The 23,608-nt window shown below is 38.5% G+C and overlaps 3 protein-coding genes and 1 long non-coding RNA gene across 5 annotated transcripts in view; 2 read left to right on the top strand and 2 right to left on the bottom strand.

The window, feature by feature from the left end:
• Positions 1–1,387: 1,387 nt before the first annotated feature.
• LOC107557608 (signal peptide peptidase-like 2B) lies at positions 1,388–7,467 on the bottom strand. The gene is made up of 14 exons (XM_016241088.1): positions 7,361–7,467; positions 6,031–6,147; positions 5,652–5,834; positions 5,465–5,554; positions 5,251–5,390; positions 4,988–5,130; positions 4,796–4,892; positions 4,603–4,719; positions 4,432–4,513; positions 4,272–4,346; positions 4,126–4,188; positions 3,935–4,034; positions 2,497–2,574; positions 1,388–2,324 (listed from the first exon to the last, which is right to left on the bottom strand). The coding sequence occupies exons 1-14, from the start codon at positions 7,406–7,408 to the stop codon at positions 2,143–2,145; spliced, it is 1,515 nt and encodes a 504-aa protein (XP_016096574.1). The 5' UTR covers positions 7,409–7,467; the 3' UTR covers positions 1,388–2,142.
• Positions 7,468–8,937: 1,470 nt separating this feature from the next.
• On the bottom strand, positions 8,938–10,314 carry LOC107557626 (uncharacterized). Its single transcript, XR_001605417.1, has 3 exons — positions 10,142–10,314; positions 9,331–9,654; positions 8,938–9,054 (listed from the first exon to the last, which is right to left on the bottom strand). It is a non-coding gene; the product is annotated as an uncharacterized lncRNA (long non-coding RNA).
• Positions 10,315–12,179: 1,865 nt separating this feature from the next.
• Positions 12,180–17,076, top strand: LOC107557590 (death-associated protein kinase 3-like). 2 transcript variants are annotated; one of them, XM_016241072.1, is made up of 9 exons: positions 12,180–12,277; positions 13,070–13,157; positions 13,889–14,249; positions 14,582–14,711; positions 14,799–14,847; positions 14,957–14,983; positions 15,104–15,256; positions 15,649–15,694; positions 15,783–17,076. In XM_016241072.1, exons 2-9 carry the CDS (start codon positions 13,096–13,098, stop codon positions 16,314–16,316), a joined length of 1,362 nt encoding a protein of 453 aa, XP_016096558.1. In that variant the 5' UTR covers positions 12,180–12,277; positions 13,070–13,095; the 3' UTR covers positions 16,317–17,076. The 2 variants fall into 2 exon arrangements, with proteins under 2 accessions (XP_016096558.1, XP_016096566.1); XM_016241080.1 differs by lacking the exon at positions 12,180–12,277 and adding an exon at positions 12,380–12,442.
• Positions 17,077–20,682: 3,606 nt separating this feature from the next.
• The window catches only part of LOC107557583 (uncharacterized), a 17,328-nt gene continuing 14,402 nt past the window's right edge, over positions 20,683–23,608 (top strand). Inside the window, 5 exon segments of the mRNA XM_016241061.1 lie at positions 20,683–20,819; positions 21,461–22,322; positions 22,404–22,647; positions 22,939–23,180; positions 23,349–23,592. Of these exon segments, the coding sequence (XP_016096547.1) occupies positions 21,510–22,322; positions 22,404–22,647; positions 22,939–23,180; positions 23,349–23,592 (1,543 nt within the window). The 5' untranslated portion in view covers positions 20,683–20,819; positions 21,461–21,509.

The raw sequence follows: 23,608 nt of genomic DNA, 5'->3' as shown, positions 1-23,608 counted from the left end.
GTTTAAAAGTCTCTTATGTTCACCACATTTATTTGATCAAAATATTCTAATCTGAAATATTATTATAATAACATTTATTACATGAAACATCAGTGTTTGAAGTTTTAATGTCTTAAAATCTTATCTTTTTTCAGGTTTCTTGGAATAGAAAGCTCAGAAGCATTTATTTAAAATAGAAATTGTATAATAATAATAATAATAATACATTTTATTTATAATGCGCTTTTCTCACACCCAAAGCGCTACAACAATGTGAAAAAAACAAAAAACACCACGGCGGCCTACAGTGAGCAGAGGCGGAGGGCTAGAGCGAGCAGAGGCGGCGGATTCGACGAAGGAGCGTGGGATGACCCCGGGCTGGACTCCGCTTCGTCCACGGTGAAAGCTGATCCGGCGATCCACAGCGTGAAGTTGTAGTATTTCCTCAGCGACCAGCACAGATCAGCTCCAGGCATGACAAAGCAGATATCGTCCTCTTTTGGAAGACCAAACAAAGTAGTTTCGCTTTCACAACGAATCACTCAGCGCATTCACAGAATAAAAGTTATGCTTTCCTTCTTTGCGTGAACATTTGGGCGGCATTATGCAAATCTTCCCACATCGTGACGTAGATATGTGGGGTTCCCGTGCAACTTAAAGGGTTAGTTCGCCCAGAATTGAAAATTAGTCTTGTGGATCATGAAAAACGTGGAATTTTATAATGCAGTTTATTTTTTTGCAATGCAACCATATAAAATACTCAAATGTTCCAGACATTTTTAATAATATTTCGTCGCTAACAAGGTGTTCGTATGGTACGAATCGTACCGCAGAGAGGTTAGGACGATTCCGAAGGCCCGACGAGAGAGAGGGAACTCAACGGAAAGCGATTTTTTACCGAGGGGACCCCCCTACCCCCCAACACTTTTTGAAAACCGTTGAAAAAATATGGCATGCAGAAGACTTATAACGCAAAATAAAAGCATCTCCAATCCGTCTCCAGTCGTTCTTAATAAATTAATTCAAGGAACACAAAATAGATTTGCGGCAGTAAGACAGGACTGATCTATAAAGAACTGTTCTGTTTTTAGCAGCATCATATGACCCCTTTAATATATACACACTACCATTCAAAACTTGAAAAACCGAAAAACATTGAGCAGCATTTCAACATGTTCAACACTGATAATTTACAAAAAAAATATCTTTCTTGAGCATCGCATTAGCATATTCCCGAAGAACCACGTGACACTGAAGACTGGAGTAATGGCTGCTGAAAATTCATCACAGGAATAAATTAAATTTTCACAATATATTCAAATAGGAAACAATTATTTTAAATTGTACTTTTGATCAAATTAATGCAGACTTGATGACTTCTTCCAAAATTATTAAAAACGCCCCCTTTTGAATGGCAGTGTATATAAAAATACAGACAGTAATACCAATGCAATTGCAATTTAAAGCAAAAGAAAAATGTTTGAATCACTTAAAAAACGGCTTCTGATCTGTAACTTAGTGAAGAAGCAAAAAATCAGAGGAGATAACACGGATCTTCTTGTACATGAAACCACCACAGATTAACTCAAGACCAACAAATCTCCAGGCCGATTATTAGATTAAAAGCTAGAACACTGTTAGCTAAAGAGCTGAGGAAATGAAACATGAGCCCTCTTCTGGCACACACAGATCTCTTACCAGACCTACAGTACAGGAGAGATCTGGTGTTTATCAAACGGTGGTTTTAACTCGTGTATATCAGTCCGTAGCACAGCAATTCCTCATACTGTGGTTTAAAGAAATACAATTAGATATAATAAGTTCAGTCAAACAGGCATTTGTCTAAAGTCTTCAAAATCTCTGTAAAATCTCCTTTTACTACAGGAGTTTCCATTCAGGATCTCAGAGATCTATGCTGTATATGTTTCTAAACATTTTCAACAAATGTCTGTGAAATCAAAGGGTGTAGATTTTGTGTTAAGGACATATTGGAAACGACCGTTTTCTTCCCAAGGTTGACACCGAACCCCTCTTTTAAAGAAAACGCCCACAGTAAAAATGAGAGCAAATTAAGAGCGGAACAAAAACACGTGGGTGAATTTACTCAACTGTAAGTCTAGTAACCGTACATAACCCTAGAACTTTTCCGACTGAAGAAGGCACTCATATCAAACTGGTATTCACCACAAATCCACTTCCTGTCCAGAACAAAGGCAGTTCTTTACGCCACAGTGCCACCGCAAGGCTGGTGAGGAGCGTGCAAGGCACCAGGTATAAGAGGGCAGGCTGACCCATCTGCATCAGCGCCAGAGCCACAAATGTGATGAGAAGACCAATGCCGTAGCCTAAACAAACAGATCAGAGTCTTTAAATGAGAGGCACAATATACTGTACATGCGTTAAAGATACCAAATAACTAAATAAAAGCTTGAAAATAAAAACACTGCTATAAAGTTTGTCAGCCAGTGTATTACCACATACAACATATCTGAATTTAAAAGGTAGTCAGTGTCTTACCAATAGTGCAGGCCAGAAAGTATATTCGAGAAGTCTGCATGAGAATGTCAAATCTGTGACAATATGCTACCAGCAGACCTGAAGAAACAAAATGTCATTATTAAAAAGTGCAAGATGACTTAAAAGAAAGAAAGAGAAAAAACAGAAGGATGGCAAAGTCTGAATTCAAAGAAATCAGATACAAGCATTGATTTCTTTTGTCTATATATCATCAATAACATCTTTATATCAGGGTTGATAATCAGAGCCAGACAACTAAGCTTGCCTAATATTTTCATTTTATTTCAAAGATAAAAATATAAAAATTTCGGCAACCAAAAATATTCGGCTAAAATATAAAAATAATAATAATGCAATTAAATTAAATTATATTAATGGCCAAAACCATTAACCAAAACAGTGACATTTAAAGGGGACATAACAGTTTCTGCCAATCTCATGGTAATCTTGAGTACCTATAGCAGGTGTGCCCAACCCTGCTCCTGGCGATCGACTGTCCTGCAAAGTTTAGCTCTAACTCTAATCAAAGACACCTGCCTTTAATTTTTAAATGATCCTGAAGACCCTAATTAGTTGCATCAGGTGTGTTTGATTAGGGTTGGAGCTGAACTTTGCAGGACAGTCGATCGCCAGGAGCAGGGTTGGGCACCCCAGACCTATAGAGTAGTATTGCATCCTTCATATCTCCGAAGAGTCTTTAGTTTTATCAGATTTATAAAAGACAGATACAGCTTTACGTTTCTCTCCGAAAACAGTCGAGCTCCTGGAGGCGTGCTGTGGGCGGAGCTAAAGAGTCACAAGCACGCAAAGCTTTTGCACAGCGATCGTCTGCAAGCTGTGACATCGACATAAATAAAACAGGAACAAAAACATTATGGACTTAAATTATTTAATTTGTTTATAAAACATTTGTCACCGAAATGCCGGGAACAAACAAACACATTTGCACAACTCCATTGCTGCCCCAGAGAAACAAACTGCATCCACTGTTCCCTTAACACTGGGTTCTTTGAGAAGCTGAGCAAGGTCTAAAAACAAAATGACAAATCCTTCTCGAGCAAGTCCTGTGCAGCGCGTTGATGGGCTGCACTTGCTCTCGCTCTGGTTGACGTGTACGCGTGCTCTTCCGGGAGAAGTGCCCATACAAGGGATTCCACCCTTTATGACGTCATACAGGGCCATACTCGAAAAAGACTTTCCGAAACATGAAATAGCATTATCATCTTTTTCATGCACACAGCATGGAAAAGCTACAACAGGTAAAATGTCAGCAGTGTGGATGCATTTTACCGTGACCAAAAAAAATATTTTTGGCTAAATGAACACTAATTTTGGTTTTGGTCAAAAAAAAAATATTTTGGTGCATCACTGTTTTCTTTCCATGAACCCTGGAAATCTGTTTATCGTGCAGCTGATGCAACAACAGTAGTGACATTACCTGGTACCAAGATATCCCCAAAGCCCAGGAGAGAAAAGGGCCGGTCACACAGGACCAGAGGAGATGAATTCAACCTGGGCACTTTCAGCACCATGGGAAGCTAATGAAGAAAGAGGAGCCAAATTTGACACCAAAAAAATATTACAGATATGTATTTAAATGTATGCCAATTCAAAAAAACACCTTCCTACCTTCTCATGAGTAGAGGAATCCGATGGACCAGCTGCTACCTCGACCATGATACTTTCCCCACTCTGCACATAACACACAAAAATATGCAAAATAATATCAAATTCAATTTTATCCTTCCATCAGTTTTAGTTTAAAAATCTCATACCTCAGTTAAGAGTGGTGTTATGAAAACAAAAAACACGTCATACACGAACAGCACGACCAACAGCAGAGTGCAGGCCTACAACGAGAAGAAATGTATCATCTCCACATCCTAAAGATGTTACACTGGCAATCGGCAGCATCCATCGACATTTTAAACTCACCTTGAAAGTGGGCAGCCTGATTGTTTTCAGCATGTAGAGACAGAACACGATGCCTAACGCATCCTGAAGTATCCACGCCCACCTAGGAAACATGAGATTTGATCAGACACTGTAATAGTGCTGAAAGTGTCAAAACCTAAAGTGCTTTTTTTTTTTTTTTACTATTCTTACTGGTCTTCGTTGCGGAAAACTCCCCAAGTGACACTGACTCCTATACAGAAGGCTGAAAGGATCAGCATGCGCACCTGTGGCCGCTTGTGGCAGTATGGCAGGTTATTCTCAGGTATCCTGTCAACACAAAGCATTTCCTTCAATACAAAACCAAAAAGAATCTTATCTAGTCTTTCTCATGCACATCTCTAACCTGCATTTCCCAAACGGTATTCTTCGGACAAAAGGCCAAAGACAGCTGTACAGACCAACGGCAGATGCCAGACAGAACGTCGCGATAGTCATATACACTGAGAGAAAGGGTGAGGAATCAATTAAATCATCAAGATCAAACAAAATGCTAACAGTTTATTAAAAGGCAATAACAACCGAATCATTTATTTACCCAATTGATCATAGAAGAAATATAAGAGCACCAGCATAGAGCAACACATGACCACAAACACACAAATCATGATGGGGGTGACGTCAACGGTCTCCTCGTCTTGTTTCTCAGCACTGTCGTCCCTCTTGTGCTTCATGTAACGTCTAAAGGCACACAGATGTGAGTTTAGTTAAATAAATTCTGCAGGCTGTCAGCTTTATCAATAATTTATCTTGCAACCTGTGCCTCAAGGGTTCAAACTGTTACAAGGGCACAATTCTTACTTTTTAATGTCCCTGCTGCCAGCCCAGTATCCTCCGACAGCCACCGTGCCCACCGCCATCAGGAAGATGAGCACCATGTTGTAGTCCACCACTGGTTCTTTGGGTGCGTACATGGCCACCTGCCTTTTCTCCCCAAACGTCTAGAGACACACTTTTTGTTGTTGTTGCCTTTGTGATTACAAAATGCTATGTGTTTAAGTGATTCTGAACTTACCTTACTGATGTCCAGCATGTCTTTATAGCTTAGCAAGGCCACTGGGATGCCTATCTCCTCATACTGGGACTTGTTGCCTGAGGGTGGAGTCTGTAAATCATTTCAAACAAGTTCATTTATGTGTGACTCATGTAAAAATGTTTCGACGAATGTTCATGGCGCCATTAATGGTGTTATGATGTGTTACCAGTCTATCTTTGCTGACAATCAGAAGTCCCTTGGCACCATTGATCTGGGCCAATCTGACTTTCTCATAGAAAGTGCAATTTCCTCTCATCACCATTGGGATGCTGTTTGGGAAGCCACCCTCAGGTACATCAGTGGGGGAGCACAGCACAGAGATGGTGAGATCATACGTCTGCAGCCGTGCCTGAGGAAAACAATAAAGGGTGAATGAGTGGCAGCACTGTGATACTAAATTGCATCCAAATTGTAACTGCAGTTTCATGTACAGCAGGGGTTTTGTTGGAAAGGCTACAATTGATTTGAAAGCCAACAGTAAAAGATTTGGGGTTTTCAATTTGTGTGTGTGTGTGTGTGTGTATAAAATGTAAATTGCTACTAACTGCTTTACTGAGGTCCTGAGGTAGTCGAGCCCACTGAGAGTTGAAGAATATGCAGTAATCTTTGCCTTTACTGTTGCCCCCGTCGCTGAAATGTGCCATGCCATATTCACCTAAAACCTGTGAATCAGAATAGATACTGCATAGGTTAACAGGTTTGTGCATAAGAATGCTGTGCAAAGAGGGGAACCTAGGCAAAAGGAGAGAAGTGCGTGTATACATCTGTAGTAAATAGGTGACATGAACTTGCATAAAGTTCTAATGTCTGCAAATGTTTGACTTTCATTTACTAACTGTTTTTAGTTCAACAACATGCAGGACCACATGTTTAGAAATTGTGTTGTTTTTGCTTTAGTGTTACTGAGATTATTAATATATTACACTGTTCATTAAATGAATAATTTAATATTTTAAGTAGAGTTTAATTATTTATATGATGTTATAAGCATTAATTACATGAATGCATATGTGTGTGTGTTGACATGTTCTTATAACATCTAAGTAAATATATCTGATAATAACAAAACAAAAGTACAATGAAATGGCCATTAAAGTACGATGAAAAGCCATATGATGACTTACAGATCATCATAATCGGTCTTTCCAGCAACTGTGGACAATAATTACATAAAGACAGAGCTGACTGTCACCCACACAAACACAACACATAATCAGGTTAATATATGACACTAAAATAATTCTATAAACATGAACCAAATAAACTAAAATGCAACATAATACTCCAATGTGCATAACTGGTAGCAGAAAAAAAAAGAATACACTACATTCTTAAAATCTAAACAAATGTGGTTGTTCACACAGGGAATCCCAACAAAGTCAGCATTTTAACTGTAAAATATTGTTATAATTTGTATGTATTGCCTTACTTCCACTATTACTTTTTCAGGAAATTCATACTTCTTACTAAACATAAATATATTTTGGTAAGGTACTGTATATAGTAAGGCAACTCACCGTTTTCAAACGACAGTGTTTTTACATTATTTTTCCGATAAAATTTTACGTTTTAACATTTTCGGTGTACAGTATCATTGCATGCAAAATAAATAACCACATTAAAATAAAGGCTTATCGTTAATGGTGATCCAGCGAAAATGAGTTTGTCGCTCGTTCGATCAGTGTTGTGTCATGAGCAACTCGGCCGCGCGGCCCCAAAACATACACGAGCACATCCTACTGAAGTCCACCGCAAGCTAAGCTTACATAGCATGTAGCTAGTCCTCATCGGGAAAAATCTAACTAACTGGGGACAGACCTGTTGAGAAACGCACCAAAAAGCATACGGATTCTTTAGTGTTTTCTTACGTCTTACCTGTTCGATCAAAAGAGCTGCCCAAAGGAGACTTGACAAAAATCGCATGATGCCTGATTGTCGTCGTCTCCTCCATCCAGTAGTCCCTCACTGCAGAACAAAGATCCAGGGGGCGGGGTAAGATCCACATCTAGGGGATGGAGATGGGTGGGTTTAGGGATCAGGGGGGGGAAACGGGTAGGTTTAGGGATCAGGGGGGGGGGTTAGGGATCAGGGGGGGGAAACGGGTAGGTTTAGGGATCAGGGGGGGGGGTTAGGGATCAGGGGGGGGAAACGGGTAGGTTTAGGGATCAGGGGGGGGGGTTAGGGATCAGGGGGGGGAAACGGGTAGGTTTAGGGATCAGGGGGGGGGGTTAGGGATCAGGGGGGGGAAACGGGTAGGTTTAGGGATCAGGGGGGGGGGTTAGGGATCAGGGGGGGGAAACGGGTAGGTTTAGGGATCAGGGGGGGGGGTTAGGGATCAGGGGGGGGAAACGGGTAGGTTTAGGGATCAGGGGGGGGGGTTAGGGATCAGGGGGGGGAAACGGGTAGGTTTAGGGATCAGGGGGGGGGGTTAGGGATCAGGGGGGGGAAACGGGTAGGTTTAGGGATCAGGGGGGGGGGTTAGGGATCAGGGGGGGGAAACGGGTAGGTTTAGGGATCAGGGGGGGGGGTTAGGGATCAGGGGGGGGAAACGGGTAGGTTTAGGGATCAGGGGGGGGGGTTAGGGATCAGGGGGGGGAAACGGGTAGGTTTAGGGATCAGGGGGTGGAGACGGGTAGGTTTAGGCAGAGCCATGGAAAGAGAGAGTTGCGTCAACGGAACTCCTAAACGCTCGATCGTCACGTGATTCACGAAGACCTCAAATAGTTCCAGGAAGCTCATAGCGGGCAATTGAAATACATTGAGTTGGAGAGACAGAACTGTGATTTTTGGTAATTAGTAGACGATAAAATAATTTATTTACATGATTTATAAAAGAATGTTTACATGTATACGTAGTATATATATGTAGTTATATCAGTGTTGTTTTTAAAAGATAAAATCCGCTAATATTTGAGGATTCATGTGGTCAGCTATCCTTACCTGCCTTGTTAACATATTTTAGGCTGAAGTTACCGTGATAAAAGTCCGTGTTTGCTATTTAAACGACATCGTGGTCTTCTGCCAAGGTAACTTTAGCCTCTCTATATAAATGTAATTATATGCGTGTGTGTGTTTGTTCTTACAACTTGCTTGTTAGTCAAGTTCAATCACAAATATACCTGTTCATTGTCGTTTTACTAATCTCATGGTTACTGTTAAGTTTGTTGTCTTAGAAAATTCATTCCAAATAAATGAAGATATTTTCTCATGGTTACTGTTAAGTTTGTTGTCTTAGAAAATTCATTCCAAATATAGTAATAATACCAAAGATATTTTATTAAGTGAAAACTAATCTTGTTCAATGTTTTTGATTCTTGTGCACCCCCTCATTTTTTAATATATAAAAATATATTTGAAGTATATTCCAGTTTAAAACAACTTAAAACATTTGTACACATTTAATCATATATTTTATGTATGTTGACTTTTGTTATGCACTTATTTATACATTTATAATAAACTATAAAGCATGTTGTCCTTGAACAGTCTCCACTATAGTTTGCTGTGCTGCATGGGAGTGCTCCAGTCACTCACAGAAAGGAGTGTGAATGTATGGTTTCCCTACTGATCTGGAGAGGAGGAAAAAAATGATGCATCAAGTTTTGTTCAATTCACGTTTATTTGTATAGCACTTTTTAATATACACATTGTTTCAAAGCAGCTCTACAGAAAATGAATGTTTCTACATTACGAATAAGAGTTCTGTTAACAGGTGTAACTGTGCCAAAGTAATGGTAGAAATGTTCTAAAATTAGGCTGTAGAAATCATGCAGTTAAGTAACGTCATGTATTCAGAAACAGTTAAATATATACAGAAACAATGAACAAATTAAAGCAATGGTTACATGATGTTATCATGTTGATTACAATGCAAGGAAAATGTAGCAGTTTTGTATGTTTATTCAGAGTCCGCTTCATCTGAAGTCCTCTGAAGGGTTGGCGTCATTTCTTCACAGGTGTTGGGTCATTTGAAGTCTGAATATAGAGGCTGAATATAGTCAGCAGGAGCAATCTATAGATTACACCAACAAAATGTGATGTAATCATATTAGGGAACTGGCACTTTTTCACAAAGACACAAAGAGCAGGGAAAGACTTGCCAAAACCAGTGAAGAGACTCATTGTGAGGGTGATGTCTCTTTACAGGGAGTCTTCAGGTGGTTCTTGTTCTGAAAGCAAGATAGCGAAGGAAGAAAAACACAGGAGAAATGGTTAAGTGATGCTCCATCACATCGCAGTGCTTCCTTCAACACAGTGCTTCTTTAGTAGCTAAGACGTTTAAGTATAAAATACAGTAATAATGTACAGGTTTACTGTAATTACTTCTATAATATAGTAGTGGTATATAATCCATTTTTGGACATTTAGCCTAGCATGATTCTGAAATGAAAACTGCTCACCTACATTAAACTTTTCATTCTCACTTTGGTCCATCTGCATCCTTTGCAATATATCTAAGTCTATTTAATAACTCCCCACCAGCAAAATCACTTTTAAATTACACAACGATGGATGAAACTGCATGAAGAGAATGAACAACATCCCGTAAATCTACTAATTAAGTGAGGAATAATCTAATAATCATCTGTTTTAATGCACAGGGTAATTTGATTAGCTGTGCTGATTACATATTATTTTGTTCTATAAATGTCTTACCTTTTAAAAGTTCATCACAGTGGTCTCTTCTGCTGCATCTCTACGACGCTGATAGTATGAGCGCTAACTTCCGGGAACTATTGAGCGGCTCCACGATCCGCCATTGCTGTAAAAAACTGGTCCATTGGAGTGAACGGAGTTGTCACAACTCTCTCTCTCTCTATGGTTCTGCGTTTAGGTATATGTAAGGTGGGAGGAGTTGGATCTGGATACAACCTCGCCCCCTGGATCTTGTGTTCTGCAGTGAGGACCCCCCTCCCACATCCGACCCCACCCACCCACATCCGCACTCTGCCTTCCTCCGACTCAGCTATCAGCTGTTTAAGCATATCCCGCCCACATTTTGCAGTACGTTGCCGATTGGCTAACTTCGTCCGCTTCCGAACGTCCACTCTTGGCCTGTTGGCTTTCACTGTAATCAATCAAGTTTTAGTCACGCCTCCACTTCTTAACGTCCAAATTTGTAATTTCTTTAGTGACATCATATTTTACGGCCAGTTTTGCAAAACTATTAGGCCTAATGCATTTATTTTGGTATTTATTTTTATATATATTTATTTATTTTTTGTTGTTTTTCCCTTTGATGATTGATGTTTTTCTAACTACTTCACAGCATCCTTTCATTTGTTTTTGTTCTATGTTTTTGTTGTTTTCTTTTATTTTAATGATCTCTATGCTTACATTACCATATTTTATCATATTATAATATTTCAATGTTTTTTCTCATGTTATTTTGAAGAGAACATATAAATACATAAATTACAATTTTTTACAAAAGAATCAAGTGATTGGATTTTTCAGAAGTAGATTTTCTTTCTCCACTAACAGACATTATCTGTACAGTAGCATATTGTCACATGACAGAAGATGGCTTTAAAAATAACACTGGCCACATATTATTGACTGTCTGTCTGTCTTCCACTTTTCATAGGTTGCCAAGTGTCAAGAGTTAAAGAATTAAATATTAGAATGGATAGAATTAAATATTATTAGATATATTTATTGATATATAATATTTGGATATGATTTGTAATTTTGTCAGACCAAATGCATTTTCCCAAATGGTATTTCAGTTGGAATACAGTTGGAGCCATTGATTTCCATAGTAGAGAAAAAAATGCTATGGAAGTCAATGGGTGCAGTCAACTGTTTGGTTGCCAGCATTCTTCAAAATATCATATTTTGTACTCAGCAGAAGAAATAAACTCATACAGGTTTGGAACAACTTGAGGATAAGTAAATGATGACAGAATGTTCATTTCTTGGTGAAATATCCCTTTAAGACCTTTTCTATAAACATCCAGTGAATAGGCACAAATTAATACCTATGCTGGTCTCATAAATACTCACAAATCCTACATACATACAGTTAATGTCAGAGATGTCCCAGACAAATTATGGTTAACATAATGTATTTTGGGTGTGTTTTAGCCTAACTGCAGATTTAATGTGTCTTTAACGTCCAGAACTTGCTTGACTTTGCAGAGCATTTTCCATGAAGTCAAAAAGGTGTTGTGGTTTTTCAAAAAAACAAAGAGATGTTGCAGCTATTGTTTCTTTACACAGTATGATAAACATCTGAAATGTGAGCTGGAAATTCTTTATATGATTATGTCTTGAATAATTGACACAATTACAGACTCACATTTCACATACATATGTACTGTGCACAGAACAGCAAGCACAATTATGTGAAGCACACATATCTGAAGTTCACTTCATACACGTGCTCAATAAATAATGAGGATTTGACACTGCCAGAGAAATTAAAATTGGTCCCTACCACTGTGCGCTTTAGATGTCTCTCTTGTGAAACACGATTCATAACAAAAAGTATTTATTTATTTTTGTTTCTTTATTATAGATTTTCCAGGCAAAGTCATTCTTTCACTCATTTACACCTTTGTATGTGTGTTATTAGTCTGTTGTGGTAACACCGAGAAATGAACAGTGCAAAACAAGCCCATACAAGTAGTTTTTAACTCAGATCAGTGTGCTAACACCTGGCAGACTCTTAATAACAGCTTCACGCAAGCTGACGTCGTCCTGCGGCGGAGTCTCAATGATGTCACTGAAAAAGCCACGCCTCTCAGAGCGCAGCAACCGGAAAATACTGAGGAATGCGGCGACGTTAAGGTATGTAACAAACTCTCAGCGATGTCTTATTCGAGATAGCATTGTTATAGATAACATTATTAATAACACGTGAGAGAAAATCGTATATATTTATTCCGTAATGTGTTTTGTGTGTCAACGTACGAGGCTGGCCACACCGGTCTTCGCTGGTTGTTGCTTTTACAAGTTAGCCAGATGGCTACTTGGAAATAGTGCTTTGGTGAAATAGTGCTTTGGTAGATATTTTGTGGATTATCGTAATATACTTGTTCGTATTATATTTCTCTTATTGGCCACATTTCAATTTATTTTTGGCCGTGAAACTGTAATTCTAAGCTAATATAAATGATTGTTGTAGTTATCTTTACATATTAATGTTCAAAACTTGACTTCCAGCATAGATTTTGAGATGTAATTTGTGTGTGTGTGTGTGTGTGTGTGTGTGTGTGTGTGTGTGTGTGTGTGTGTGTGTGAGTTTATATTGCACTTCACTGCAGTGTTAAAATATTCGCTGTTAAAGGTCTATGATAAAGAAAGAAAAGAAGGTTACAAAAAATCTGCCAACCATGGTTTATGTCTGTAGGTAATGACGTAAGTAGGATGTCCACATTCTGGAACTTTTCATTCCCATGTCAGTTTAAAATCCAACTTCCCCTGAGATCAAGTGTAAACACCAAAACATGTGCACACTTAAGAACAGTTAGGAACCATTTGTAGTGATTGACAACAAAATGTCAAAGTCTTTAGTGGACTGAAGACAAAGTCAAAACCGTGAAACTAAACTAGGCACTGTTTCTGGTCATTTTCTAACAGATTGATTCATTTGAAGACCGCAAATCATGGCTGGCTTCAGGCAGGAAGATGTGGAGCTGTACTATGAAATGGAAGAGGAGTTAGGAAGGTAAGAGATGTCATTTCCCTCCTTAAAACTCTGTGCAACCTAGTTTAACCTGATTTAAAGTGATCTCACACATAGTGAATAAAACAAAGATTAAGATTTGAAGTAGCCTAAGATCTTAATGTTTGATTAAGTAGTATAATTGTATAATTACAAAAGCACTTTAATAAAAGGTAAGTGAATACATCATAGTGTTTGGCCTAGAGTTGCCAAGGCGATATAGTGTTTGTGCTTATCAGTGCGGTGTAACAACAAACATTATGAGAGTCCTGCAATTTAAAAGTCCACAGCAGAGTGACTTAATAGTCTGCAAACACTGAATCAAGCCTGGCCTTTTTTCTATATATGGACGTGGAGGATTCAGTGCTGTGCTGTTGCAGCATTACATCACTGCTTTACAATGCATATGCTCGCTCTCTGAGCCTGAGAACAGCTGTAGTGCAAATGAGACTACAGATGTGCCAGAGAGGAGCCATCAGGGGAATACTTCAACCACTTTTTTTATAGTTTCCTTGGTTGCATTATGTAGCATTTATACCATTTACCCAAATAAGTTACTCTCTATCTCTTTTATAAAGTTACTAGAGTTTGGTTTTGTGGAATGTATGTACTTCTGTTTACATATATAGTTCACATATATACCCATTCCATATCCTTATATTCTATATGCAATGACATGATTTCTTCTTTTTCATTTCTGTTTTCTCTGTGTATCATTGTACCATGTTTCCCAGTGGGCAGTTTGCCATTGTGCGTAAATGTAAAGAAAAGAGCACCGGAACAGAATATGCCGCCAAGTTTATCAAGAAGAGACGCCTGTCATCCAGCCGACGAGGCGTGAGCCGAAAGGAGATTGAGCGAGAGGTGAACATCCTTCGAGAGATCCAACACAGCAACATCATCACCCTCCATGACATCTTTGAGAACAAGACTGATGTGATCCTGATTCTGGAGCTGGTGTCTGGAGGGGAGCTGTTTGATTTCCTGGCTGAGAAGGAGTCACTGACTGAGGAGGAGGCCACACAGTTCCTCAAGCAGATCCTGGATGGAGTTCACTACCTCCACTCGAAACGCATAGCACACTTTGACTTGAAGGTGAGCACTAGGATGATTTGTTATGAAAGAATAGTGAATGTGTGCTGTCAGAATGAGAGTTCAGACCACTCATAAATCCACAGTAGTTCATAGTTCCTCAGTTAACATCTTGGGAAGTGAAAAGCTGCATGTTTGTAATAAATCCATCAATTAGGTGTTTTAAACTTCAAACTGTTGCTTCCGGCTAATATACATAATCCATAATAATGCTTCCTTCAGTGAAAAAGCTCCATTCACTGCAGAGGATCCATTGGTGAGCAAGTGATGTAATGCTACATTTCTCAAAAGCTGTTCAGATAAAGAAACTAACTCATCTATATCTTTGTTTTCAGCCTGAGAACATAATGCTGCTGGATAAAAATGTGCCGAACCCCAGAATCAAGCTGATAGATTTTGGAATTGCTCATCAGATTAAGTATGGAAATGAATTTAAAAACATCTTTGGAACTCCTGAGTTTGTTGGTGAGAATTTGAGATTATTTTAACACTTAATAATGTTTATCCTTATTAGGAGTCCTTAATCTTTGCCATATCTTTTATCTTTTGTAGCACCGGAAATTGTTAATTATGAGCCTCTTGGCCTGGAGGCAGATATGTGGTTAGTCATAGCTATGAATGATTTTTTAGGTTATTAATAAATTATATTCAGTATACCAGTTGTTAAGTTTTGCTCAGAGTTAATTTTCTTGTGATTTTCTTTCCTGCAGGAGCATTGGAGTTATCACATATATACTGTAAGTTGTAATGTCACATAAATGACTTGTTTGGCTGCAATTGATTACATGCTTTCCACACCCAGATGATGCTGTTTTATTTTGCTTTACTAATATTAATGTATTATTCATTGTCTGTAGCTTGAGTGGCGCTTCTCCGTTTCTTGGCGAGACCAAACAAGAAACACTTACCAACATTTCAGCTGTCAACTATGACTTTGATGAAGAGTACTTCAGTAACACAAGTGAGCTCGCCAAGGACTTCATTCGCCGACTGCTGGTCAAGGATCCTAAGTTAGTAAAATCCAGTGTTGTTACTAAAGCTATTAAAGTTATGTAATAAAGTAAATATAAAATAAAATGTAAATATTAGATTAAAAATGTAAATGAAAAAATAATCATTTTAAGTTGTTGTACTAAAATTACTAAAACTGAAAAATAAAGCTAAATGGAAATATAAAAAACTAATAAAATTGGACAAAAGTGCATAACAAAATTACTAAAATCTTTACTAAAATTAAAATGTAAATGAAAACTGAAAATATAAAAAATAAAAACTAATTCAAAATATTAGTAATTATAAATAACACTAAAATAACTCTGATGTAAGCCTCATTTGTTTAATATGAAGCAAATTTCATTCCTGTTTGTTAATATTTAATTTAATATTTGCTTTTAACATTCAGGAAGAGAATGACAATCGAAGACAGTCTCCAGCATCCCTGGATCAAGGTTCGAATGTTTCTCTTTTCCTCCCTCTTGAGTTTAGTAACCATTTGTTCTGTGCTTGACTAGTTCTCATCCCATGCCCCCCATACAGGTGATTAAGAGGCGTAATGTTCGGCCTGAGGAGTGCGAGCGCAAGCCAGAGCGCAGGCGTCTGAAGACCACCCGTCTGAAGGAGTATACCATCAAATCCCACTCCAGCATGCCTCCCAACAACACCTACATCAACTTTGAGCGCTTCTCCCAGGTCATGGAGGAGATCTCAGCGGCCGAGGAAGGCCTACGAGAGCTGGAGAAGAACCAGCGCTCCTGCGCTGAGGACGTGGCCGCTCTGCTTTCCATCTATGAGGAGAAAGAAAGCTGGTACAAGGAGGAGAACGAAAGCATCGCTGCAGATCTGAATCAGATCAAACAGGAGCTGCAGAGAGCACAAGCCCTGCGCAGACAGAGCCAGGAAGAGGCCCGCGCCGCCATGCTGTCAGCCAATGCCCTCAAACGCAAGTTTGGCCGGTTGGAGAACCGCTACGAAGTGCTCGCTGAGCAGATGGTCTCCGAGGTGCGCTGGGTGGAAGAGCTGGTGCGCTCGATTTCAGCTGAAAATGACTCTCGCAGCACCAGCATGGCTTGAGCTGCTCTGTTTGCTTTCTGAAGGCAATGACTATCTTAATATCTTCGCTTGGTATGTGCAGGGCAGATATAGAGTATTAAACTTTGCAATAAGCTTCATGTAAGCCTGTAGAGTTCATGTTACTCCTAGAACAAAAGCATTGCAAAATGGTATTTTCTATAAATGCTGAGTGAGGGTGTGTACGTGTTTCGCTTGTGCATTGCAGTATCCTTATGTGATGCCGGTCTGTTACAGCTGAAGCAAGCATTTAGTATTTTTAATTGTCACCTCAAAAATATACATGCTGGATCAGTAGATAAAAATGAGTTTATTTACAGTTCTGTTACAGCACTCAGAGCAAAGCATATTATTAATGTACATTGTGAGTAATGCACTACACAGTCCTCTATGAGGAATTTAATAATCTCAAGATGCCAGTTGCTTTTATTGCTCTGCATGTCCGCTTTTCCTATGCAAATCGAATTCTAATTTTATGATATGAGACAAAGAAAATGACTTCTACACTTATGATTGTCCTAAAGGCTGTCTTGAATTATCTGTACATATATCTAATACTCAGTAAGCTGCTTCTGTATCTATGAATATGACGATTTAAGGGGATAGTTCACCTAAAAATGAAAATTTTGTCATTTACTTACCTTCATACCATTCCAGATCCATGTGACTTATTTTCCTCTGTGGAAAGCAAAAAGTTATATTTTTTAAAAATGTCTTGGTGTATATATATATATATATATATGTGTGTGTGTGTAGTCATAGTATGTTCAAAACAGTTGAAACATTCATGTTCCACAGAAAAAAATAAAGTTTTGAGGTTTGGAACGACATGAGGGTGTAAATAATCAAATAATTTTCATTATTTGGGTGAACTATTGCTTTAACGCTTTTCTTTTGTTCAAAACACACACTTCAAAAATTCAATTTTTTTGTATGACATTCCATGTGCAAGTGAGCATCCGTATGTGGAAATGGTTGTAGTTAAGTCATAGCAATATTCATATCTGTTGGCTTACAGTACTGTACCTGTTATTATGTTGTTTTATTTACGACAAGTTTATATATATATATATACATTAGAAAAGTCCATTCAAATAAAAGAATTGAAGTAGAATAGAGTTACAGTGTCTTTATTTGGTGTGTGTGGGCTGAGGAATGCACTGGGAGGTGAAGTATAGTGTTTTATAACTCTGAGCATTTGTCAAACTTTTTATCTTAATTCTCAACATGTCCAGAGATGTTGAACGTCCCAGAGTTCTAATTAAACAAAATATTTTTCCATCTCCATTGTAACATAATCGTGTTTTGCTATTCAGATAAACATTTGGATTTTTGGGGTCTTGTAAATGCAACTGTTTACTTTGAAATTTCAAACCACAGGACATCTATGAATATTTTGAGAACTGTTAGCTTCCCATGAGATGTGTTGACATAAGTCACCAGTGTATGTCTCTGTTTAGCTCTTCCAGTTTTTTTAGTTTCTTTGGTCAATTTTAAATGAATTTATTCTGTGATCAAGTTCATTTTAAGGGGATAATTCAACCAAAAATACTGTAATTTTTTCACCATCATGTCCTTTTAAACATGTATGACTTGCTTTATATTTTAAATAATGTTTCAACTTTTTTATAAAGAAACTCAGTGGGGTCCAAAAGTATTCAATGTGTTACTTGCTGTTTCTTTTTAATTATTTGTAAAATGTACTAGCAGCTTCTGAGTGACAGTTGTTTTGAAGGAAATCCTACACCAATTTTTTTCAGTGCTTTTGACAGAAAAAAAGAGTGAGGAAATGCTGAGAGAATGTTAATTTTTGGGTAAACTATGCCCTTTATTGCATTTTAGTCAGTCTTAATCCCACCATACTCATCTCATTATTGCATCATGGATCATTTTACTGATTTAAGAACCATAATGCCATGAGGACATGAAAGAAAACCGGGATGTTTTCTAAAACAGTATTATTTCGCAGAGCACTGATAAGGTCCTTAAAATAACATTGTAGATGCTGACGTAGATTCCACTCATATCCAGAGAAACAGCCCAGCCTCAGCGAGCAAAATGCAGCTGGTTCAACACTGATCCACATAAACTTCCCTCCCTGTCAGACCAGACAGCAGAAGTTCTCTTTAGTTTGTGTCTTTCTCAGCATGGCCAGGTCCAATTCAGCCCAGAACACCTGTAACTGGATTATGGCTCTCCTGGCGCTGTGGTCCATGGTCTCGCTGATCGTCATTGTGGTTTGGGCCACCTGGCCCCCCTTGGCTGGTGTTACACAATGCAGAGAAGCACAACAGGCCTTAATTGAAAAGATGGAGGGAGCCAAAGTGATGAAGGAAAAAGAGCAAGCGGTCTTAAAATCTGCACTGAAGCTGAGCTTGGAGAACCAGACCAAACTGCAAGAAGAGCTGGGAAGTCTTCTAGAGGGCCAGAGGAAAACAAATGCATCTCTAACTGAGAGTCTGCGACTGCAAGTGAGTATCAGAAAGAGATGAATGTGCGTTGAATCTTTGTACTGAGTTTAACCACAGTACTATTGTGTAAGGATAATTAAAAAACTGATATAGAGACTAAATAATTAATTGAATTGATTTTTATTATGATAATACTGATTTTATTGGATGTTTCCCCCTATTTTAGATGATCCTAAAGAAAAATGTAACAGCTTTGGAAAATCAAAGATTCATGCACCAGAGCGAACATGCAAGACTTTTTTCTGAGCTGGCTCAACAGGAGGGTAAGAAGGAGAGCCTAAAATGGAAATATTTTTCATAAATGATAAAGTTGGTGTAGGCTACCCAAAGACGTCATCTGCATGTTTTTCCATGAGAGCATAATTATCTGTTTTTATGGAGCATAATGTAGTGTGCCATCCAGATTCTGTAATAAATAATACTATAAATTCATATATAAATATATACATAAAATATGTATAAAATCATTTTCATTAGGTAAAAGTTTCCTTTTGTTTCCCAAATGTTGATTAATTTATCATGACATTTTATTCATTTTTATTATTGCATGAGCTTCAATCGCCTACAGTTTACTTCAGAATATGACCGATAATAAATGTATGAAAACGTGTTCATTAGCCTATTGTGATTTGCGCAGCTCTTATTGAGATTCTGTGGGTGAATCTGACCAGTGAATCGCATCACTTGGATGCATGCGCAGCGTTACAGGATGCCGCGAGGAGCCAGCAGGTGGCAGCAGAGAGTCAGCAGAAAGCCTGTGAATCCATAACAACTTACCTTGTCAAGCAAGTGTGAGTGATTATAAATCGACCGTACAGTATATCATACAAGACGTTTATTTTACAGTGCGCTGTTTCATTCTTTTCTTTATCCCATTTTACAGAGAGAACTGCAAGGTTAACGTGTGAAGAACAGAGACATCCATAACAACAGAAAACGGCCCTACATTAAAGGGGTCATATGATGCGATTTCAAGTTTTCCTTTCTCTTTGGAGTGTTACAAGCTGATTGTGCATAGATAAGATCCCTGAAGTTGCAAAGACTAAAGTCTCAAAACCAAAGAGATATTCTTTATCAAAGTTAAGACTCTGCCACGCCCCCCTAAAACGGCTCGTTCTAACACGCCCCCACATATCTACCTCACTATGTGGAAATATTAGCATAATGCCGCCCAAATGTTCACGCAAAGAAAGAAGGCGTGGTTTCAGTAACCGCAGTGTTGAAGCAGGACTTATTGCCTACAGAAGATGTTATACTATAGGCTACTAAGTTAATATGTAAAGAGGACGAACCTCTTTGGACTATATGTAGACTATTATCATAGAAAGTGACATAATCTCCTTCATATTGAGACATTCTGACATATACAGTTATGTGACATAATAATAAAAATAAAGTATTATTATTATTAAAAACAATAATTATTCAATAATAATAACAATCATCACCATCATCATTATGTGTGAATAAAGTTGGGATGACATGAAAATATTTTACTTTGATAAAAAAAAAAGTCAATTAGTACATGGAAAGTGCTATAAAATATACTGACACGGTCTTCTTCATAATAAGACATTCTGAGATATTTCCATGGTAAATGAAATAAACAATGATATATTATTATTTTTGTTGTTGTTGTTGTTGTTGTTATGTGTGAATAAAGTTGGGTGGACATTAACATATTTGAATCTGATATTTTAAAAATGTATGAATTACTTTTCTTTAGACATACCAGATTTTTTTCCCTTTAAAGATAAGATAAATATTTATAGTTCTATTTTAAGTTGTTTGTTTTGTATTCATGTTTTGAAAATAGGTAGGTTTATAATTATTATTTACTGACTATTTAAGTCTATTTCAATTCAATATAAAATTGCTAAATTGACTCAACAGAAAGACAGACAGACGAGACGGTGCTCGTGCGTGGTTCTTCTGCAGAACTCGAACAGCTTCCTGATTGAAACAGAAACGCTGATCAACTGATGACGACTGAGCGCTTCGTAAACAGCTGAAAATCCAACGAGAAGGTGATCAGGTACGAATCATTCATATGAGCGCACACATGTTATGTTACAATTGATTTCATTTGACACTTTTTAAAAAAACAGCAGCAGCTAAACATGCTTCTGCAGATTGAGGGTACTGTAACATGCTGACTGACCGTGTTTACGTTAGTATTCCATGGAGCTGCTAATGCTAATACACAGCGCTCCTAGTTAACACGTCTGATGTCTTTACTATAACGTTACTTACTTTATGTTGCATTTTGAATGTATATATCATTGTATCCGTCATCTTACGGCTCTTATATGGTTGATTGTTTGCGAATATTTCAAGGTAAAGCACTTGGATTATGCCAGTTATCTCAGCAAACCCAAGTATTTACAGGAACTAACAGCGGCTTTAAAGGGTACATTTCTCTATATGATCATTGTTAAGTTTACCATAGTGTGTGATGCAGTTGCTGGATCGGTCTTATAGTTGATTTGATATATATAGCATAGCCTAATGCATTTAACGCCATGCGTTTTATATCTTTACAGTAAAAGCTCTTAGTTTATCAGCTTTATTGTCAGGCTGTTTGTTGCTATGTGACTTTTTACCCCTGTAAAGCTTATGGCAAGTTGGTTACAAGTTACAACTGGGTAATAGACACCACTGTGGTTATCTTTGCAGCCCAGCATGATGAGACCAAACTTGTTTATGCCGATGCCTTGAGACATCTATGTTTGCAGGAATGAGTTCATCAGATAACTTCTCTTCTCATCGTCGAAGGAATCCTCACAGGACCTGTCGCCCCATTTCGCAAGTTCTTCTAGAACTTCACAAACCTGTTTCAGGTGACAAAGCTTCCATCTTGCATAGTAAAGAAACCACAGTGTCTCAAGATCTGAATCCTGCAGAATCACGTGTACGGAGAACAACCAAGAAGGAGAAACCTCGAGCAGCAAACCAAAATGCTCTTCCTGACTTATCAGCTTGTTTACAGAAGTCAACACATCAACTAACGGGTACAAATGGACTGGTGTCTTCAAAGTCACATGAACTTGAGCCGATGGTGCCTGAAAAAATGACCGCCCCCAAATGTCCATCAGAAACATCAAAAAGATCTCAGAAGGGAAGGAAAAAAAACCCAATTCAACCCAATGAGAAAGAAGTAGCTGCTAAAAACGTTTGTTCAGATGGACTGGACAATTCTGAACACAATTCTTGCCCAGAACAACACTTAAGCTCTCAAAAAACAAAAGGGACATGTTATCGGCACTCTAAAAAAACTCCAAACAATCAGACCCCTTCTGATGTTTCTACAGCGCTTCACACATGTACTACATTATCTCCTCTTCATCACAAGAAGAGCTCCACCTGCCACACTAACAGTGATTGTAGTTCCATACCACACACCCCGAAACGGGGCAGACCCCGGTCCAGGCCTCTCTTCAGCTCCACACCGACCTCAGACCTCCAACCATTCTCTCCAAAAAGAGCTAAGAATAGTTGTACACCACATCAAAACATCAAAAAGTCCAGTTTAGTAAAGGTTTGTGTGACAGTCATTATTGGATTATCGATTGCTAACTGTTGTATGAAATTCCTGGCTTAAGTATTTTTCATGTGTTAGACGCCTCCTACAGACCGTACACCATCTAGACGGGTTAGACATCAGAAGCCCGTGGCAGCAGGGAGGCCAAGAGGTCGCAAGAAAAAGAACGTGGAGGAACAGCCAATTGCCTCTCCACCAGTGAAACGCGGCAGGAAGAGTGCAGCATCTCGTCTAGAATCTCCTCAGGAAGAGCCATCCATTGAGATGCCGCCTCCAAATAAAGCTGACTTTGAAACCCAGGTGTCAGAGCCACAGGAGTCAGGTATGTGGCATTTTTTGTCTTCTTAAAAAATAAAAATAATATTGTCTGGCTTGTGCCTGGTATTTACACCTAAAACATTATATCTACATGCACATGGTATTTGTAGTGCTCCATGTTTTATGGTACTTTAACAATCAGTTAATTGATTGTTAAATTTAATGATAACTATGAAAATTTACAATCAAAGTCGCTACTCAATGTAAACCAGTTTAAAATCTCATTATAAATCAAGTCATTCTCATTCACCAGTGCTGGTTTAACAGAAGTGCTGTTTTGATCTGATGGTCACAGGTTGTCCAGTGCGGAGGAAATACTCAGAGAGGAAATCACTGCTGACCTTCCCCATTCAGGAGATTCTGGGTATGGAGTGTGAAAACTCTGATAATAACACAGAGGACATCGTCGTGGAAGAGCAAGATCAGCTCCTCTCCAAGAAAGTGCTGCCCGACCGGTCCAAGACTGCACGCAACCGCGCCAACAAGCAGTTGGTTGACTTCATCATCAGACGAAAAGTTAAAAAAAAACACTTACTGGTATGATTTTTACATATATATTAATAAAAATATCTTAGTCGCACACCACATAGTCATCAGAACGTCAAGAAGTCCAGTCTAGTAAAGGTTTGTGTGACAGTCATTATTGGATTATCGATTGCTAACTGTTGTATGAAATTCCTGGCTTAAGTATTTTTCATGTGTTAGACGCCTCCTACAGACCGTACACCATCTAGACGGGTTAGACATCAGAAGCCCGTGGCAGCAGGGAGGCCAAGAGGTCGCAAGAAAAAGAACGTGGAGGAACAGCCAATTGCCTCTCCACCAGTGAAACGCGGCAGGAAGAGTGCAGCATCTCGTCTAGAATCTCCTCAGGAAGAGCCATCCATTGAGATGCCGCCTCCAAATAAAGCTGACTTTGAAACCCAGGTGTCAGAGCCACAGGAGTCAGGTATGTGGCATTTTTT

The sequence above is a fragment of the Sinocyclocheilus grahami genome, unplaced genomic scaffold, assembly GCF_001515645.1.
Source record: "Sinocyclocheilus grahami isolate Dianchi unplaced genomic scaffold, SAMN03320097.WGS_v1.1 scaffold21.1, whole genome shotgun sequence".
Classification (NCBI taxonomy): domain Eukaryota; kingdom Metazoa; phylum Chordata; class Actinopteri; order Cypriniformes; family Cyprinidae; genus Sinocyclocheilus; species Sinocyclocheilus grahami.
The sequence above is the reverse complement of the archived record's forward strand: the minus strand, read 5'-3'. Positions and strand labels throughout refer to the sequence as shown.

Bases quoted from the DNA above. Each gene is read 5' to 3' on its own strand.
- LOC107557608 (XM_016241088.1), bottom strand. From the start codon at position 7,408: ATGCGATTTTTGTCAAGTCTCCTTTGGGCAGCTCTTTTGATCGAACAG. The intron at 5,555-5,651 runs GTAACACATCAT...AATGATTTACAG, and splicing joins TTGTCAGCAAAGATAGACTG to ACTCCACCCTCAGGCAACAA. The intron at 4,893-4,987 runs GTAAATAAATGA...CCTTTCTCTCAG, and splicing joins TTTCTTCTATGATCAATTGG to TGTATATGACTATCGCGACG.
- LOC107557590 (XM_016241072.1), top strand. From the start codon at position 13,096: ATGGCTGGCTTCAGGCAGGAAGATGTGGAGCTGTACTATGAAATGGAA. The intron at 13,158-13,888 runs GTAAGAGATGTC...CATGTTTCCCAG, and splicing joins ATGGAAGAGGAGTTAGGAAG to TGGGCAGTTTGCCATTGTGC. The intron at 14,712-14,798 runs GTGAGAATTTGA...TATCTTTTGTAG, and splicing joins TGGAACTCCTGAGTTTGTTG to CACCGGAAATTGTTAATTAT.